The sequence below is a fragment of the Portunus trituberculatus genome, chromosome 21 (assembly GCF_017591435.1).
Source record: "Portunus trituberculatus isolate SZX2019 chromosome 21, ASM1759143v1, whole genome shotgun sequence".
Lineage (NCBI taxonomy): Eukaryota > Metazoa > Arthropoda > Malacostraca > Decapoda > Portunidae > Portunus > Portunus trituberculatus.
Genome location: NC_059275.1, coordinates 7,591,033 through 7,607,484, shown reverse-complemented (window position 1 = coordinate 7,607,484; position 16,452 = coordinate 7,591,033). Strand labels below are relative to the sequence as shown.

Sequence of the window (16,452 nt, the reverse complement as noted above, 5' to 3'; positions counted from 1 at the left end):
TTAGCATAGCTACGTGTGATTTCCATTTCAATTTATTGTTAACAGACACCTAAAAACTTGCATTCATTAACTTCATCAAGCAAATAATTGAAAAGAAAAAAAAAGTCAATCTTGGGAGACTCGGACATGACTGGAAAAGATACCATATAATGTGTTTGGAAACATCGAGAGTTGATTTAGTGTTTTTGATCCAATTAAAAAGATGTCGAGACACGCATGGGCACTGCCACTCGTCAGGGGATCACTCGGGTGTAAATATTGGACGGGCAGAGATCGGGGCAGTGGGACATGTGCCTCACCAATGACCCGCCAATGATGTGGGAGCTCGCCACGCGGGATGGCATTTCCGATCAACTTCAGCTGACTGGACTGGCCGCGCCTTTGTTACTCATTGATTAGCGAGTCAAGGAAATTATGACGTTACTGTTAAGGTGGTTTGATCGACCAACTACTACAATGAACGAATATTCACTAGTCCCCTCCCTCCCTCCCTTCCTTCCTTACCACAAGTTATTATTGACTGACCTTTTTAACAACCATCGAGGACCACGGGGCGCACAGAGCACCACCACCACGTCCTTCACGGAGGCACCACAGCTGTAGGCGTCACCAGCCAGGGTTATACCAATGAAACCATGATAAAAGGGCAGCGTGGAAGGTGGCAATGGCAGGTCAGCGCCGTTCTATATCATCGGCACCACGCCAGTCACGTATTCCTCGCATCTTCTGTCCTTTAAGTATCACGCTTGCATGTCTCTGTGTGCAGTGTCCACTATACAGCAGATAACGCACATAGAACAAAGAAAACCCACCTATCACTAGGAGGGCACAATCCGTCAGGCACCAAACGGAGCAGCAACGGGAGACGCCTCCACCGGCACGACGCACGAGTCTGATGAGAGGTGGTAGGTGTTGATTGGCCTGTGGCGGCACTCAACAGGGTAGGCCATTGGTCACTCATTGTTTAATAAGAGGTGTGTGATGCGTACTATGAAAAGAGCCTGGCAGTTTATGCACGATGCTTTCCTATTTTTCCAGCCATGAAGCGTGTATGGCGGGGAGGTTCAGGGGCTTAGTACTATTACGTTATATCAAAAACTGCCTTTCTTACTTTCTCTGATCACACTAACAGCGATGAGAGTAGAGACGAGCATGAGAATGAAGCAGCATCGAAGCCATCACAGATCAGTCGCCGCCACTCAGCTGAGCCTTTAACCCCTTCAGTACCATGACGCGTTTTAACATTTATTCTGGTTGCTATTTGATGATTTTAAACAGCTTCAAAAACTTATGTGGGGATTAAAATAGTGAACACCCAGGTCATTAATCTTTTGACCTCCATAGATCCTTCTTAATGTCGATAAAATTATCGTCACACCTAAATTTCATGATAAAAAATGCGTTCTAGTACTGAAGGGATTAATTCCGGTCCCTTACTAAGCGTTATACTAGGTAGCGATATAATTTGTTGTAAGATTTGGAACATCTCAATCCTTCACGACCAAATGATAAAAAAAAAAATTAAATAAAAGGAAAAAATTCACACGATTTCTAATACTTCAATACCAACACTGAGATACAATAAAAGAAAATAGCTGGAGAGAGAGAGAGAGAGAGAGAGAGAGAGAGAGAGAGAGAGAGAGAGAGAGAGAGAGAGAGAGAGAGAGAGAGAGAGAGAGAGAGAGAGAGAGAGAGAGAGAGAGAGAGAGAGAGAGAGAGAGAGAGAGAGGGGGGGGGGGCAAGGAAGAAGCAAAGGTAGAAAATGACAAGACCTCACAAGTGGTGACCTCGCGTAGGTTCGAATCCAGCCCCATACCGCCTTGAAACTTTGCCATTTGTCGAGTGGTTTAAAGTTACCTGTATGTCACCATGATACCCAGGTTCTAGATGCGCTTGGGGGGTGATATGGGTCCTAATATGGGTACCACTATAAATAAAAACCTGAACAGCGCTTCCCATACACTTGAAGGCGTTATAGGCCATAACATAACAAAACAAAAAAAATCACCACCACCACCACCACCCACGAAGAATCTCACTCATGTCTTGAGGGATAAAAGCAGAAATGCATAATAAAAGCATAAATAACACACGGAGGAGGGAGACGAGGAGGAGGAGGAGGAGACCATTATCCCTGCTATCTCTAATCTTCAATCTTTAATCTCCCTATCATCATAATGTATCTACAAACACACCAAAAATACTGCCCTCCGCCACCCATAAGACCACAACACAATATCTTTAGTTGAAATAATACAGTGATTAGTATCTTCTCTCTTATCTTGACCTCCCTCCTCCTCCTCCTCCTCCTCCTCCTCCTCCTCCTCCTCCTATATTTTCTCATGTTTTTATCTTACTTTCCTCTCACGTTTCTCCACTCATTATTTCTTTCTTGATATTTCTTTCTTTCATCTTCCCTTATCTCCATCTTTCTCTCTTCTCTTCCTTTCTCTCTCTCTCTCTCTCTCTCTCTCTCTCTCTCTCTCTCTCTCTCTCTCTCTCTCTCTCTCCATCTATCTATATATCTTTCCTCCCATCCTTCATGTTTCTCTATCTCTATCTTTTACTTAACTTCCTCCTTCTCCCCTCTCTCCTCCTCCTCCATCTATCTATCTTTCCTCCCATCCTTCACGTTTCTCTATCTCCATCTTTTACTTAACTTCTTCCTTCTCCCCTCTCTCCTCCTCCTCCTTCTCCTCCTCTTTCCTTATCTCTCTATTTCTTTATCTAATTTTCCTCCCACGCTCGTCCAATTCCTTTCCTCCACCCATATCCCTTCATCTCCTCCTCATATTCCTCCTCCTCCTCCTCCCTTTACTTCCTACTCAAAATTAACCTCCTCCAATCTCCTTTCCTCCTCCTCCTCCTCCTTCCTTCACTTCCTATTCAAATTTTACCTAATCCTTTAGTTTCTTCCTCCCTCTCATCTCCTTTCCTTCTTTCTTCCTTCTTTCACTTCTCAATGCTTACCACCTCCTCCAGTGTCTCCCTCCCTCCCATCTTGTTTCCTCCTCCTCCTCCCTTCACTTCCTACTCAAAGCTTACCTTCTCCCGTTTCTCTATCCCATCCTACCTCCTCCTCTAGTTTCTCTCTCCCATCTCCCTTCCTTCTTCTCTTCTCTGACACACTGGTACAAAAGAAGGGGAGCTCAGAATTACATGTTTCAGGGTTCGAATCTCAAATCTCAATACCACGACGCCATGTAGCGGGAAAAGCAGCGCCCACCTACCTACCCACCTACCAACCCACCTACGTATACAGTACTATAGTCTGTCTACTCTAAAGTGCTCCTGTGTGTGTGTGTGTGTGTGTGTGTCAGATCTTGAAACCAAACTGTAGTCTGTCCTGATAATAAGAGTGGGGATCAAGTATTATGCACGTCAAATCAATTATATCCTCAATAAGTTACACTCTGCTTTGAACCAAGAGGCCAATTCAGAGTACACAGACTATACATTCTTTTTTCCCACGCGACCTACTGTAACCTAAGTTCGTGTGACCTTAGTTCTGGGGGAAGAAAAGGTCATCAAGATCTTCCCATGCTTATCTTTCTCCTTCCTTTACCCCTCCCTCTCTCTCTTCCTTCTCTCTTTCCCTCCTTCATCTCTTCCTATTTTCTTTTCTTTTCACTATATACAAACACAGGAAGTGGGGAAGGAGGAGGAGAGGAGAGGAGAGGAGAGGAGAGGAGAGGACAAGAGAAGAAAAGAAAAGAGAAGAGAAAAGAGAAGAGAAGAAAAGAGAAGGGAAGAGAAAAGGAGAGGAGAAGAGGAGAGGAGAGGAAGAGGAAGAGTTATGGATAGATAGATGAGTAAGCTTAATCATGTTTTTCTTTAATTACAAGGAAAATAAAATAATTACCACACAAACTAACCAAAATTAACCAATAAATAAAAAGATAAACAAATAAATATAGGAATAAATAAACAAAACATAAAATGAAGGTTAAAAAAAATCCAGTTAAACCAAAATTTCTTGAAAACTTTACAGAAAAACAATATAGAAACCAAAAAATCAGAGAGAGAGAGAGAGAGAGAGAGAGAGAGAGAGAGAGAGAGAGAGAGAGAGAGAGAGAGAGAGAGAGAGAGAAATTCACCGAGATAATGGAGGAGGGAGGAAAAGGATGTTATGAAGACAGGTGAGGGTGACTGATAGGGAGGGAGGGAGGGAGGGAGGGAGGGAGGGAGGGAGAAGGGGAAGGAAGGAGAGAGGGGGGGAGCGGGGAGGGGCAGACATCACCAGGTTGAGACAAGTAGTAATTAACGTTGGTGTTACCTGTTCATTAGCGAGAAGACTCCAGGTAAGCAACACTCTGTCTCACACCTTGCTTTCTTCCCCTACGGTAATTGTAGTAGTAGTAGTAGTAGTAGTAGTAGTAGTAGTAGTAGTAGTAGTAGTAGTAGTAGTAGTAGTAGTAGTAGTTAAAATAATTGTATTTCATTCGTTTCTATTATTTTCCTTTCACTCTTTATTTATTTACCTTTATGATCTACTATTTTTTTTATCTATTTCCTTTAAATTTATCTATTTTTTCCATACTTTTCTCTTTCTTTCTTTACGTTCATGCAGAATGAACACCGCGACAAAACTCATCCCCCAAAAAAAAAAAATTGATTACTGAGTCCTGTCCATTCATCAACCACTCCATTTGACAACCACTTCCTTCCTAGCTCACCAAACCTCAACATTTCAACCTTAAACCCATTAGAAACTGTAAAACAAACGATACCATTAACATTATCAACACATCCATTACGAGAACCATTTCCTTCCTTCCTAGCTCCACCAAACCTCAACATTTCAACCTTAAACCCATTAGAAACAGTAAAGCAAACGATACCATTACAATAATCAACACAACCATTACATTTGCCTCCACATACAACACGAACACTGCACGAACACCACACGAATACATCACGAACACCACAAACACACCACGAACACCACAAACACACCACGAACACCACACGAACACACCACCATACAGCCTATCTCCAAACCTGTTCAGTGACCCTCCGCTGAGAGAGTTTAGGCTGGCGCAGCGGGGAGCAACACTGGCAAACCAACCACACGGACACTAGAACTGGAAATGAATGTAAGGTGATGTGTAGGCTGAGATCGTTCGTTATACGGGTGAAGGGAGAAGTGAAGTGCTGGTAGAAGTAAATATTCACCTGGTTTATTTTATTTATGTTTTACCTTTCTCTAAGCTGAGGGTCACAAGGCAGGGTTGGAGACAGGCTGTGTGGTGTGGTGTTCGTGGTGTATTCGTGGTGTGTTCGTGGTGTGTTCGTGGTGTGTTCGTGGTGTGTTCGTAGTGTGTTCGTAGTGTTCGTGGTGTGTTCGTGGTGTGTTCGTGGTGTGTTTTGTGTGGTGTTCGTGGTGTGTTTGTGTGGTGTTCGTGGTCTCTCTCTCTCTCTCTCTCTCTCTCTCTCTCTCTCTCTCTCTCTCTCTCTCTCTCTCTCTCTCTCTCTCTAATTTTGTATAGCATCATAATTATACATAGTTACACAGAAAGCAGTACGATAGAGTGGAAAATATTAACCTTTCCTTTTTCTTTCATTATTTCCTTTTTATTCGTTCGTCTTCACACCTGAGGAGCTTCAAAACGCGTACTTACAGAAAGAAGCAGTGTTGAGGGAACCATTAATATATTTATGTCTGTAACTTGACTTTTTTTCTTTTTATTTAGACGTTTTCACACTTGAAGATTATGGCTATTACTTCAATACCACAAAGTCATCATGTAGTTCTCCATCAATGGTTGTTGGGTATAAAAGGTACATATTGTTGTTGTTATTATTATTATTATTATTATTATTATTATTATTATTATTATTATTATTATTATTATTATTATTATTATTATTATTATTATTATTATTATTAGCACAATCACTTTCATAATTATCGTTATCAATATATTTGTTTATGTTTGTATACACACACACACACACACACACACACACACACACACACACGAAACATTACAAAAACAAAAGAAAAAAATTGTGTCCAGATAAAATACGTAAACATCAAAATAAATTCTCTCTCTCTCTCTCTCTCTCTCTCTCTCTCTCTCTCTCTCTCTCTCTCTCTCTCTCTCTGGGGCATCTGATAAGGGCGGGCCGACATTAAGAATCATTACTGCGGGTTGTCCACTGCTAATTATAGAGGCGGGTAACAGCTAATTCCGGAGACACGCCTCTCTTCCCAGGGGGCCGCCACGAGGAGGAGGAGGAGGAGGAGGAGGAGGTAAACGAGGGCGAGGAGGAAGACAAGGAGAACGAAGATGAAGATTAAAAAATATAGAAGAAATATAAATAAGAAATACAAATAAGAATAAAATAAGAAAAAGATGAAAAATAAAAAAAATCTTATTCGTCCATTCTTATCTAAACAAAACTAATAAAAAGGTAAATGAAGAATAAAAAATACATTATTTCTATTCCTTGATGACAGACAGACAAACAGACAGATTGACAGACAGACAAACAGACAGACAGACATATAGATACACAAATAAATACATAGATAGATAGATAGATAGATAGATAGATAGACAGACAGACAGACAGACAGACAGACAGACAGACAGACAGGAGGAGGAGGAAGAGGAGGTGGAGGATGAAGGACACGCCAGGAAGGGAAGGTTATAGGAAGGAATGAAAAGTAGGAAGGAGAGAGGGAGAGGGAGAGAAGGGGCGACTGGAGACAAATGCCCCCATAACTGCCTCTACTTTTCCATCCCATTCCCTTGACCACAATTATTGACATGCCAACCCCCCACCACCACCACCACCACCACCACCACCACCACTACTACCATCCCAACTCTCTCTCTCTCTCTCTCTCTCTCTCTCTCTACACCTACACCTACATGGCACCGTCTACCCAACATACACCCACCCTGCACCCGTCCCAGTCACCGTGGCAGAGTGGATACAGTGACGGTCTTGGGAACATTGAGTATTGGGCGCCTGAGTTCGAACCCCACTAAGAACTTTAAAAAGATAAAGAAATAAAGAAATAATAATAATAATAATAATAATAATAATAATAGTAACAATAAAAAGTTACACCATATATATTTCCCCGTCACCACTATCACCATCACCACCACCACCACCACCAAAACCTAAACTTGTTATACTCAAGCCAACTTTCTCTCGGTATTCAAGTTTCCTTAAGTAATAATTGAGATTTTTTTTTGCGTGAAAGTACTTAAATATTTACTTTTGTCAATATATACATCATCAAGGAATGTAGTAGTAGTAGTAGTAGTAGTAGTAGTAGTAGTAGTAGTAGTAGTAGTAGTAGTAGTAGTAGTAGATAAAAAAAAAAAAAGATGATAATTGCCTAGAAACACACCACCACTTAATCTGAGGAATGAAGATTGATTGTGTGGGATGGAGGGAAGGAGAGAGAGAGAGAAAAAAAAAAGTGTGAAGAGGAGGAGGAATGGAGGGAAGAGGCAAGGGTAGAAAGAAGCAAGAAGGAAAACAATTTGAAAAGAAAGACAAGATAAAGAAAGATCAAACTCAGTTATAGGAAAAAAAACAGACAGACAAAGACGGGAAAAAAATAGACAGACAGATAGACAGACAAAGCCGGACAGACAGACAGACAAATAAAGACAAACAAACAAAGAAACGTAGTGAAAATAGGAGAGAGAGAGAGAGAGAGAGAGAGAGAGAGAGAGAGAGAGAGAGAGAGAGAGAGAGAGAGAGAGAGAGCAAGCACTATCACAGGGGCATCCATCCCTGACTGCCCTCTCAGCCACACAATGCCAGCCGCTCTGATAACCTACCCTCACCTGTCACCTGCGTGGGAGGAGGAGGAGGAGGAGGAGGAGGAGGAGGAGGAGGAGGAGGAGGAGGAGGAGGAGGAGGAGGAGGTGAAGACAGAATGAGGGACATAACACCTTACTGTCTTGTCAAAAAGGATGAATGGGAGGCAAAAGATAAGAAAAGAGGAGAAGAAGAAGAAGAAGAAGAAGAAGAAGAAAAGAAAAGAAAAGAAAGAAGAGAAGAGAGAGAAGAGAAGAGAAGAGAAGAGAAGAGAAGAGAAGAGAAGAGAAGAGAAGAGAAGAGGAAGAGGAAGAGGAGTTAACTGATATTAATCACAACAAAAACATCAACACGAGAGAGAGAGAGAGAGAGAGAGAGAGAGAGAGAGAGAGAGAGAGAGAGAGAGAGAGAGAGAGAGAGAGAGAGAGAGAGGCCCTAATACCATACATCACCACAATTCTCCTCTTCCCTACTGATAAATCTTCCTCCCATTTCTCTCCCTTCCTGCTGAGAGCCCACGGTTCCCCCCATTCCCTCCCTTCCTTCCTCTCATTCCTTTCTTCCCTCTCTTCATTCCCTCCTTTCTCCCTTCTCTCTATTTCCTCCTTTCTTGTTTCCTTTTTCTTTCTTTCCACTCCCTCCTTCCTTCCTTCCTTCCTTCCATTCGTCCCTTCTTCTTTCCTCCATCCCTCTACCTATTTCTTCTCTTCTCTATATGCCTTTCTTCTTTTGTTTTTCCTTCTTTCTCTCCATTCCTCCATTTCTTCTCTTCATCTATCCATTCGTTCTTTTCTGTTCTTCCCTTCATTCTTTCCTGCAGCCCTTCCTTCATTTCTTCTCTATTCCTCCTTTTCTTTTTTTTTAATTGTCTATCAATAAAATGCCTATAAGGTTTTGGTAGTAGTAGTAGTAGTAGTAGTAGTAGTAGTAGTAGTAGTAGTAGTAGTAGTAGTAGTAGTAGTAGTAGTAGTAGAGTAGTAGTGGTAGTAGTGGTAGTAGTGGTAGTAGTAGTAGTAGTAGTAGTAGTAGTAGTAGTAGTAGTAGTAGTAGTAGTAGTAGTAGTAGTAGTAGTAGTAGTAGTAGTAGTAGGTTAACTTAGACGAGGCTTGGTTTGGTTAGATTAGGAAGTTATGGATATCAACAACAATAACACCACCACCACAACCACCACCACCACCACCCTTAACTTCAACAATTAATTACACCAGCATTCTACCACCACCATCATCATCACCACCACCACCACCATCACCACCACCACCACCACCACCATCACCATCACCACCACCACCACCACCACCACAACCCTTTAACTTCAACAATTAATAACACCAGCATTTTACCACCGCCATCACCACCACCACCACCAACACCACAACCCCATAACTTCAACTATTAATACCACCACCACCACCACCACCACCTCCCCTATGGTTCCCCCGGGTGCCTTCTCTCATGAATTACTGATGACCCCAAGGGCGTGAGCTGCGGCGCCTGCTGGGGGAGGGAAGGCTGGGGAGAGCGGTGGCGGGGGTGGGGTGAGTTGCCCTCCCCGCAGAAACACCCAGGGAAGGAGAAACACTCCAGGGCACCCCAGAGATTGACGGGGGAATTGTATGGAGATGTGATGTGACGGGGGTTTGATTCTCTCTCTCTCTCTCTCTCTCTCTCTCTCTCTCTCTCTCTCTCTCTCTCTCTCTCTCTCTCTCTCTCTCTGTCTAATTCATCTTTTTTTTCTACTTTGTTCTTTATATTCATTTTTAGTGTCTCTTCATGCTCGTCTGTCTGTCTGTATGTATGTATGTATCTGTCTGTCTGTATGTGTGTGTGTATATATCTGTCTGTCTGTATGTATGTATGTATCTGTCAGTCTGTCTGTATGTATGTATGTATGTGTGCATGTCTATTTATTTACTTCGCTTCACTCGTTCAGATACTTTACAGTTTTCTAATGTATGGCTTATTTAGAGAGAGAGAGAGAGAGAGAGAGAGAGAGAGAGAGAGAGAGAGAGAGAGAGAGAGAGAGAGAGAGAGAGAATGTGTGTTACCATTACCTTCACCACCATTACTACGCCCACCACCACCACCACCACTCCCCCTAAATGAAGAGGCGCTGACGTTCACCTAAATGTCCCTAAAACCTGAAAAAGCGTGTCCACTGAGACCTTGGAGAGAGAGAGAGAGAGAGAGAGAGAGAGAGAGAGAGAGAGAGAGAGACGACAGGAACCGTTTCTAATACAGGGAATGGAGAGGTTAAGAGGTCACAAGAGGAGACAAAAGAGGACCAGGAGGAGGAGGAGGAGGAGGAAGAGAGGGAGGAAGAAGAGGAGGAGGGGGAGGGGGGACTGTAACAATACCAGCGGCTGACCACGAACAGAAAACGGAGAGAGGAAGTGACTGCCTCATCAATATTAAGAAACAAAGAAAATGGAAATAAACGCTAAACTTCCCTATTATCGCCCATTGTCGCCTCAAAATATTAACACGGGTGAGTTTTCTTTGATTCCACACGTGTTTTTCGCCCCTGTGGCCTTCCTAGGGGGTGCGTGTGGCAGGGTATTGCTTCCCTTTCATTACTTCTGTGGGTGTGTGCGTGGGTGGGTGCGTGTGTACGTGTGTGTGGGTGCGTGCGCGGCGGCAGTGTTACAGTCATTCATCAAAGTAATTACCTTCACTAGAGACATTCACGCGGCGGGGAGAACGAGAGGGACTTTTCAGATTTAATTAGGTGGTGGTGGTGGTGGTAGAAGTGGTAGTGGTGCTCTCTCTCTCTCTCTCTCTCTCTCTCTCTCTCTCTCTCTCTCTCTCTCTCTCTCTCTCTCAAAAGAACATTAGTGAGTGATCTTTTTGTCTGCTTCAACCATTTTTGGATCACCTAGTACATTAAAAAACTTTCCGAGTCACCCTGTGTATAGATTTAGCAACTTTTGAGTCGCCCTGTACATTAGTAACTTTAGGATCACTTTGTAGGAAACTTTCAAACCACTCTGTACATTAGTAACTTTTGAGTCACCCTGCACGTATATTAAGGTTTATTTTTTAGGTGACCCTGTATATTAGAAACTTTTTGAACCACCCTGTACACGTTATCACTTTATCATCACCCTGTACATCATAAACTTACTGTGTCACCCTGTAATGATATGTAGGAGGGGAAACGAGAGGAAAACAACAACAACAACAACAACAACAACAACAACAACACCCTGTACATCATAAACTTACTGCGTCACCCTGTAATGTGCACCAGGAGGAAGGACGGAGGAGGGGAAAGAAGAAGAAGAAGAAGAAGAAGAAGACGAAGAGAAGACGAAGACGAACAACAACAACAACAACAACAACAACAACAACAACAACAACAAACCAGTACAGAAAAGTTTGGTGTTGTTATGATCTACGCCTGGCTTAATGAAGTATGCGTGGAGGCAATGGCTTGTTATGGATTGATGCGAGGTTAGTGGCGGCTGTTTATGGATTACTGCTGGTTAGAGGTAGGGTGTTAGTGGTTGGTCAGCTGCTGGGGTGGAGAGGCGAGAGAGAAAGAGAAAAAAAGCTTTGTAGTAGATGGAAGGACTGACTGATTGACTGACTGAGAGGTAGATAGATAGATAGATAGATAGATAGATAGATAGATAGATAGATAGATAGATAGATAGATAGATAGATAGATAGATGGATATAGATAAGTAAAATTAAATAAATAGATAGATAGATAAATAAATAGATGGATGGATGACTGTAGTCAATAGTGAATAGAGAGTTTATATACAAAATCAATTACCTTCTCATATAAAGCAGTATATATTATGAAACCAGAACGTGTCTTGTGTGCATAATGTTGAGAAAATACCAACACACACACACAAACACACAGACAGACACAGACACACAGACACACACACACACACACACACACACACACACACACACACACACACACACACACACACACACACGCGATACTAATAAATAAGCAATAAAACGAAAATAACTTGGCGACAGCACGTCTGCACATCGTCAGCGAAAACGAGAGAGAGAGAGAGAGAGACCACATTTATTTTCCCGTTTCCATTTTTTTTTTTTTTCTTTTTCATTTTCTTCCCGTCCTTTTCTTCACTTTTTTTTTTCGTATCCATCACTTAATCCTTTCCCTCTCGCTCATTCCACAACAACTTTCCCGCTTCGCTTCCCTCATTTCCTCCTCTTACCTCCTTCCTCCTATCTTCATCACCCATCTATTCTTCTTCCCACCACACCTCCCATTTCATCACCCTTTCTTCTCCCACCCCTTCATTGGGCCAGAATTTTATGAAGGAACAAGTAAGGAACACTAATCATGCAAGTCTCAATACTATACACGACTGACTTAACCCCTTTCAATACTGCGACGCATTTCTCTATTTATTTTGCTTATTATTTGGTGATTCTATACAGCTTCAGATACTCATGTGGGGAATTAAAATAGTGAAGACTCAGGCCACTAATTTTCTGACCTCCATATACCCTTCCTAATGTAATATATGGTATAATTGTACACAAATCTCAAGGTAAACATGTGTCCTAGCATTGAAGGGGTTAATAAGTGTAAGGAAATGTAAGTCTACCTTAAAAACGCTTCCATTTTCTACGACTCATTAGGATATAGAAAACTTCGCCTTTGTCATGGGGGACTATTATTTTTCTTTATTTCTTACTAAATTATAAATACCTATGAATGATATGTCACTAATCATTTGAGTCCTATAGAACGTTCGCCTTTAATTATTTCATCCTGTTCATGGGCTCAAAATCAGTGAATCATAAACGATCATCGAGTAAACTGGTAAACTCTGGAACTCCCTGCCTGCCTCCTGTATTTCCATCTTCCTGTGACTTGATTTCTTTTAAGAGGGAGGTTTCAAGGCATTTGTCCCACACTCTTGACTAACTCTATTTGAACTTTAAGGGAATTGGCAATTAAACGGGTCTCTTTTTTATTTTTTATTATTTTTTTTGTTACCCTTGGCCAGCTTCCCTTCTTGCATAAAAAATAAATAAATAAATATATAAATAAGTAAATGTATAAATAAAATCAAGTCTATAATTTCTAAGTCTACAGTACCATTAGCTAATTAGGTTCCACAGTATTACAGACACGTTTAAAATGCAGGTCACATAGTTTTCTTTCATTTTTCCTAACCTATTCTTCCACTATCACTAACTCTTCTTCTTCTTTCACCCAACCTATTCTATCTCCCCACCCAAATAAAAAAAAAAAAAAAAAAAAGGATGACAGTAAAGGTCTGCAGGACAGGAACAATTATCAGGATGGGACAGAAAAAGCTGGGTTCACTCTAGATAGGTGTACCTTTAACCCTTCCGTACTGGGACGCATTTTTATCTTGAGATTTGTACGATCAGACCATTTTATTAACATTAGGAAAGGTCTATGGAGGTCGGAAGGTTAATGGCCAGTCCTCACTATTTTTATCCCCTACATAAGAAGCTGTGTAAAATCAATAAAATCAGCAAATAATAAGCAGAATGAATGTGGAAGCAAGTCATGGTACTGAAGGGATTAAAGACAGAGAGGAAGTGGTTCTCAAATCAAGTGGAGGATGAATGAAACAGACTCAGTAATCAGGCTCTTGGTGCTGAATGACTAGAAACCTTTACAGGAAGATTAGGTAAGATAAATGGTGAGGATGATAATGGAAGTTAAAACGCATGCACAAAGACCTGTCCCAGCTTAATGTATAGTAGAAACCTATATATTCCCAATGTTTTTTTTATTGATCCCCACTATTAGGAGGTAACAATTTTTCTCTCTCTCTCTCTCTCTCTCTCTCTCTCTCTCTCTCTCTCTCTCTCTCTCTCTCTCTCTCTCTCTCTCTCTCTCTCTCTCTCTCTCTCTCTCTCTCTCTCTCTCTCTCAATAGTACAGTTTTTCCTTCACCAAGCTTTGTCATAATCTCACAATAAGCCACACACCAGCATGAGTGAACACCAGCACAGCAGTACTTTGGCCACAGAGATAACCAACACAAAGGCAACATACCTCATGTGTTTTGCAAATGACAACACATGAAACAATCTTTATCACTTACCACTGATTACAATCCTCAGGAATGGCACAAAAATAATAAAAAAAAAGGGTTCTCAATGAAAGATCACTAATGTGTCCATATAAAACAATAAAACAGTGAACCCAATGCTAAACATTAAATTCACGATCTTTAATACATCAATATAAAAAAAGAAAGGAAAGAAATGTACCATGTCACCCTGCCATCACATGAACACTTACCTTAGCTCCAAAAATATTCACAAGCAACAAATAAACAAGTACTACTATGGTTCAATGCCCCAAAAACTCAATTCCTCCATCTATCAACTCAACACAACCTTTCAGACAACTATCCCTCTTCAGTGACACTCAACTCTCCCCCTCTACTGTACTGAACATTCTAAGTCTGTCCTTTACTCATAATCTAAACTGGAAACTTCACATCTTTTCTGTTGCTAGAATAACTTCTATGAAGTTCAGAGTTAAGCTTTTCTTCTCATCAATTTCTCTCCTCAGACTGACTGTCTTCAAACTCTTTCTCACTGTCGCAATGTTGCATCTCTTGCTATCTTTTATTGCTATTTTCATACCAACCACTCTTCTGATCTAGCTAACTGCATGCCTCCCATCCTCCTGCAGCCTCACTGCACAAGACTTTCTTCTTCCTCTCTAATGCAAGAGTTAACCAGTACTCTCAATCATTCATTCCTTTTTCAGGTAAACTCTGGAACTCCCTGCCTGCTTCTGTATTTCCATCTTACTATGATCTGAGCTCATTTAAGAGAGACACTTTAAGACATTTATCCCTTTCTTTCAGCTAGGTCTCTCAGACCTGCTCAATGACTGGCATCTGAGTAGGTCTTTTTAATGTAATGTGCTGGCCTGGCATTGCTGAGATCAACAGATTAAGTCTGGCTCCGGCTGCTGAGTTTAAGGTGTTTAGTGTTTATTGGAAGGTTACTTCTGTGGCTAGGGAGCCACACTGGGGAGTTGGATTCACCTGGCTGACGTTCTGGAGAGCATCAGATGTGATGGATACCAGAACTAAAACCAACCAACCTTAATTTAATTTTTATCATATTTTGGCCAGATTCTTCCATTTATATAAAAAATTAAAAAAAACATACACTAGGTTAGGTTAGATTACATTATATTACATTAAGTTAGGTTAAATTAAGTAAAATTAAAATAAATTAAGTTAGAGAGGTTAAACAGAACACTCACCTGCCGCAGAGGAACCTTGAACGAGATGAAGCGTGTGCCTGGGATGATGCGTCCCATGCTGGTGTACTTCTCCCACCTGCACCACACCACGGAGAGAGAGAGGGAGAGGGAAAGTCATGAGTGAGGGGCATGATACAGTGTATTCATGGTAGTATATACATAGACACCAACACACATACATTATCATCATTACATACATCACATTTAATCATCACCATCATATCAACTAGCCTTACAAAAATGCATCATCATTGTCACCACACCTTCCCAGAGCAAACAAACATCATCATCATCATCATCATCATCATCAACAACTCCTTGGAAATGCCATCAATAAAGCAGAAGGTAGCCTCCATTGTACTGTACATGTAAAGAGTCAAATCACTACGTAAAACCACCACCATTATCTCTGCAATCCTTCCAAAACAGCACACGTCACCATCTATTCTTTCAAGGTGGCATCACACTCCTCCTCATGTCCTGTCCTTTTACAGTTTGTTGACTAAGCCTCTCTTCTGACTAACTCTTTCTAATCTTTCATGGAGACTGCAATTCTAGTGGGCCTTTTTTCTAATACAGTATAGTTTTTTTTGCCCTTCGTAGTTCTCTCTCTTAGTACATAAAAAAAACTATTCTCTACATAGCAATTCCATAGCTGATCAACAAATATTTCTTTTCTACCTTGAACTAGCATACTAATTCCAACTATGACGCCTTATGATGTCAAAATTTTACTACAATCTAAGAAGCTTGATTCAACTAACGCAGTGGTTCCCAACCTGCCATACAAGTACCACTAGTGCTACATGAAGGCCTTCCAGGTGGTACATGAGCACTTTTGGGATCACATGTGATTTTTAGTTAAATCAAATTCATATTACCTTACACAAGATAATCCAGCATTGATCAGCTAGTAGAAAAGAAACAAATGCATCCTTCACATTGAATTAAGTTATGTTCCTTGTTGTTAGTTCATTTGTGTGTTCTTCATGTGAATAAATTGATATTTACTGGAATTGAAATTTTTCTGGAACCAGGCAGTACTCACTCAGGAAAAGTTTGGTATTCTGCACAGGTACATAACTCAGTCTTTCCTAACAACATCTCTATTGCAATAATTCATTGGAGACTGTCGTACCTGCAGATCCGTGCTACCCTATATACCCTACTTTCATATACGTAATATGCAGTTAACTGTAATACCACAGTAACTAAAGGTAGCCAACCATGTGAGCTGTTCCTTTTAAAGCCTCTACTCCTTATAGATGCATATTAAGAGTTCTTGTATTACTTCTGGTACTGTTAACTATTCTGTATGTGAAAGAGTTACTGTGCAGTCAGTTCACCAGCATCAAGTATGTAGGTATGTGGCATGTAAACTCATAAACT

At 41.1% G+C, this 16,452-nt stretch overlaps 1 protein-coding gene across 4 annotated transcripts in view; it reads right to left on the bottom strand.

The window, feature by feature from the left end:
- LOC123507130 overlaps window positions 1-16,452 on the bottom strand; it is a 181,419-nt gene that overhangs the window by 152,368 nt on the left and 12,599 nt on the right. For 3 of the 4 annotated variants that reach the window (XM_045259740.1, XM_045259739.1, XM_045259743.1), the window contains exon 2: window positions 15,064-15,139. In XM_045259740.1, coding sequence (XP_045115675.1) covers window positions 15,064-15,120 — 57 coding nt within the window. In that variant the 5' untranslated portion in view covers window positions 15,121-15,139. Of the gene's footprint in view, window positions 1-525; window positions 656-15,063; window positions 15,140-16,452 lie in introns of those variants that run through there. The other variant, XM_045259741.1, reaches the window with a different exon arrangement.